This window comes from Limulus polyphemus, unplaced genomic scaffold (assembly GCF_000517525.1).
Source record: "Limulus polyphemus unplaced genomic scaffold, Limulus_polyphemus-2.1.2 Scaffold8541, whole genome shotgun sequence".
Taxonomy (NCBI): domain Eukaryota; kingdom Metazoa; phylum Arthropoda; class Merostomata; order Xiphosura; family Limulidae; genus Limulus; species Limulus polyphemus.
The window spans coordinates 8553-11845 of NW_013674151.1; the positions used below are offsets into that span (position 1 = coordinate 8553).

General features: G+C 38.2%; 1 protein-coding gene across 1 annotated transcript in view; it reads left to right on the top strand.

Moving 5' to 3' along the window:
- Positions 1-996: 996 nt before the first annotated feature.
- LOC111083202 (parathyroid hormone 2 receptor-like) overlaps positions 997-3293 on the top strand; it is a gene marked incomplete at its 5' end in the record, with an annotated part of 11752 nt that continues 9455 nt past the window's right edge. The window contains one exon of the mRNA XM_022379525.1: positions 997-1114. Coding sequence (XP_022235233.1) covers positions 997-1114 — 118 coding nt within the window. The remainder of the gene's footprint in view (positions 1115-3293) is intronic.

Genomic DNA, 3293 nt, shown 5'->3' on the forward strand with positions numbered 1-3293 from the left:
AATACTACAAAGTGGGTTTCCTCGTCACCGAATTTAGAACTAGAGAATGCTGGCCATTTACACTAAAAACGTGAAGCCTTGTAAACGATTACATCAAATTAAACGAACAGCCTCCACGGCCATCTGTTTAAAATATCATACAGAATAAATGATGTGTTCATTTCCAAATGACCAGTTAAACTTGATATTTCCAAATGACCAGTTAAACTTGATATTTCCAAATGACCAGTTAAACTTGATATTTCCAAATGACCAGTTAAACTTGATAATGCACTTTTCAAAGTTCGCTATGCAACTGCATTACGGAAATAAACGAACACGTTCTGCCAACGGAAAGCTTCGAAGTATATAACATTACTGAGGCTTTTTAATTACGTGTTTCACTATGACACATGACAAGTGGCTTGCCGTTAAATTTCTTAATGATTCCTAGTTTCTAATTAAACCTATCCGTTTAATCCATTTAAAGCTACTGTTGCAAAGTGTCTTAGTGCTTATTCGTCTTCTGGCTTTCTTCGGCACTCGTAAGTACTACTGAAGTTTAATAATTGGTTATGTACACCTCGGGAGGGACAGGTCCTCTGAAATGTCGTCCCCCCAAGCTAATGCTCTCTCTTGATATAATTTTACATTATACTTCTCATTTCCCCCTCCCCTCCACCAAGGTTAAAAATGCTGGTCGTTGCACCCCCCCCCCCCAAGCTAATGCTCTGCCTTGATCTAATTTTACATCCATTTTACATTATATTTCTCATTGCCCCCTCCCCACCCTCACCTCCAAGGTTAAAAATGCTGGAGCCGGCACTGTGGGTATTGATTTGTACGGCAACACACGGGGGGAGCTAATGAAGAATTGAATCACCTGTTTAGAAACAGTTTGGATTTAGAGAGAAAAATATAAACAAATAAACTGGATTAGAATTAAAAGCTTCTGGAGCTCGAGTTATACCATTATATAATATCTTTTTTGTTGTTGTTGTTGTTGTTTTGTTAAAGGTGGAGCTACCCGGGGAGGAACACTACTCCCGGAAATACATGGATCAACAAGCGAGGCTGGAGGAGAAGAGGCTACAGTGTGAGGCAAAAATAACTACCAACTTTCCTCGTGATGAAGGTACGAAAAGCACTGGCTACGATCTAATCAAAATGGCCATCTTTATCCATTAAGTTCATTAACTAGAGCCAAGTATTGAGTAGCTTAGATACGTCATTAATAAGGAAATTTAGTGTGATTCTTATCGAAGCAATTTGAGTTTCCTCTCAACGTTGTAGCATTAAGACGTGGAAGATATCAGGAAGAGTTACAATTGCAAAACATTTCCGTATTTGGTGCTTTAACTCGGTACGTAACAGTTACGTAATGTTCAGATGGTTTTTATGAGAAAACCAACTTTGTGCAAGAAAAATATTTCATTAACCATTCGTTAGGAGGTGCTAACGGATTAAAAAAAAGATGGTGCCAGAAGCACATATTTTTCCTCAAATTGAGATTTAATAGATTCATTAGCCCTAAAAGTGTCATCTATTTACTGTTATAAGGTGCTAATAATACATACTCATAAAGAATCCGTGTATAATTTCAGTGTTTTGCCACAAAACTTGCGTGTTTCATACGCAAGTGCATGGCTAAAATTTGGGGGCTGACTAGGAGACTCCCAAAAGCTCTGGGGTTGTGCATGATCTCAGATGCATACTGAGCCATTTTGGACAACTTTTAGGGTCAAATTTTATTTTCACTTTATAGAAGAAAAAATAAATTCAAAAATCACTTACAACTTGACATGTTACCAGCCTGATAATCACAAGAGGCTAATTACAATTGTTTAAACGTTAATACTCAAATCTTTTTCATATATGCCATTAAGTTTTTAAAACCTCAATTGCACATAAAAAAATAACAACAACATATCACCGAATTAATCAATTATGACCCTTTCCTTGTGCAAATGAAAATGGTTGGAAGTTTAGACCAATAAAAATATGAAGATTGTAAGCAGTATAACGAAATATGAGTTTATTTCACATTAAATATAAACCACACTTTATAATCATGTCTGGTAAAGGCCATTTTGACGGATTTCTGTCTACAAACCGGTAAATGCCAATTGAGCAGATTTCCGTCTACTGACCGGTAAAGGCCGTTTTAGCAGATTTTAGTCTACAGATCGATAGAGGCCATTTTGGCGGACTTTGGGCTGTAGATAAAGTCCGCCAAAATGGCCTCTATCGATCTGTAGACGAAAATCTGCTAAAACGGCCTTTACCGGTCTGTAGACGGAAATCCGCCGAAATGGCCTTTAACGGTCTGTAGACGGAAATCTTATAAAAATGGCTTTTACCAGCCTGTAGACGGAAATGTGCTAAAATAGTCTTTATAGGTCTGTAGACGGAAATCCGCCGAAATGGCCTTTAACGGTCTGTAGACGGAAATCTGATAAAATGGCTTTTACTAGCCTGTAGACGGAATGTGCTAAAATGGTCTTTACCGGTCTGTAGACCAAAATCTGATAAAATGGCCTTTACCGGTTTGTAAATGGTAAAGGCCATTTTATCAGATTTCCGTCTACAGACCGTAAACTTTCACTCATGCACAAAAGCTCTATTTGAAAAACTGCGTTCTTTGCAGATCAAGTACCAGGGAAACTAGAAACACGCACGTTTTATATTAACAGCACCGAATTAACGCACAGGCTTCCTAGGGCCACGGCCATACAGGGGCCTCTGCCGGCCACAATGAATATGACTCGTAAAACTAGTAGAATAGAGGCAAAAGTGAGGCATTATTACTATTCCCAAATATTACCTGAACCCAGGGCCCCACTAAAGCTTAATCCAGCCCTGTATATTAATAATGTCCTACTGCACTTTTCTACTGACCGTAATGGAGATTATTAATCTACCTATTGATCATAGGGGAAGGATAATCGACCATCATGTAAATGATTAATCAAACATTTTAACGTTGTGTATTCCGATCTAATTTAACAAGACGATACACCAAAACTCAATACTCAACTCCACATTACAGCAGAAGGCCTTAAAGGCAGGTTAATTTGATCGTCAACGAAAACCCGTAAACATAAACATTAGAAGAACTTTCCTTTATATTTTGCGTCAACAAAAATCCTTAATATTTTGTACACTAATAATTTACACTAACTTATCGAATCTTAGACGTTTGTGTAATTCTTGTAAGAGGTGAGAATAATCGACAAAACAATGGAACCGGCCCGGCATGGCCAGGTGGTTATGTCGCTCGACTCGCAATCTGAGGGTCGCGGGTTCGAATCCCC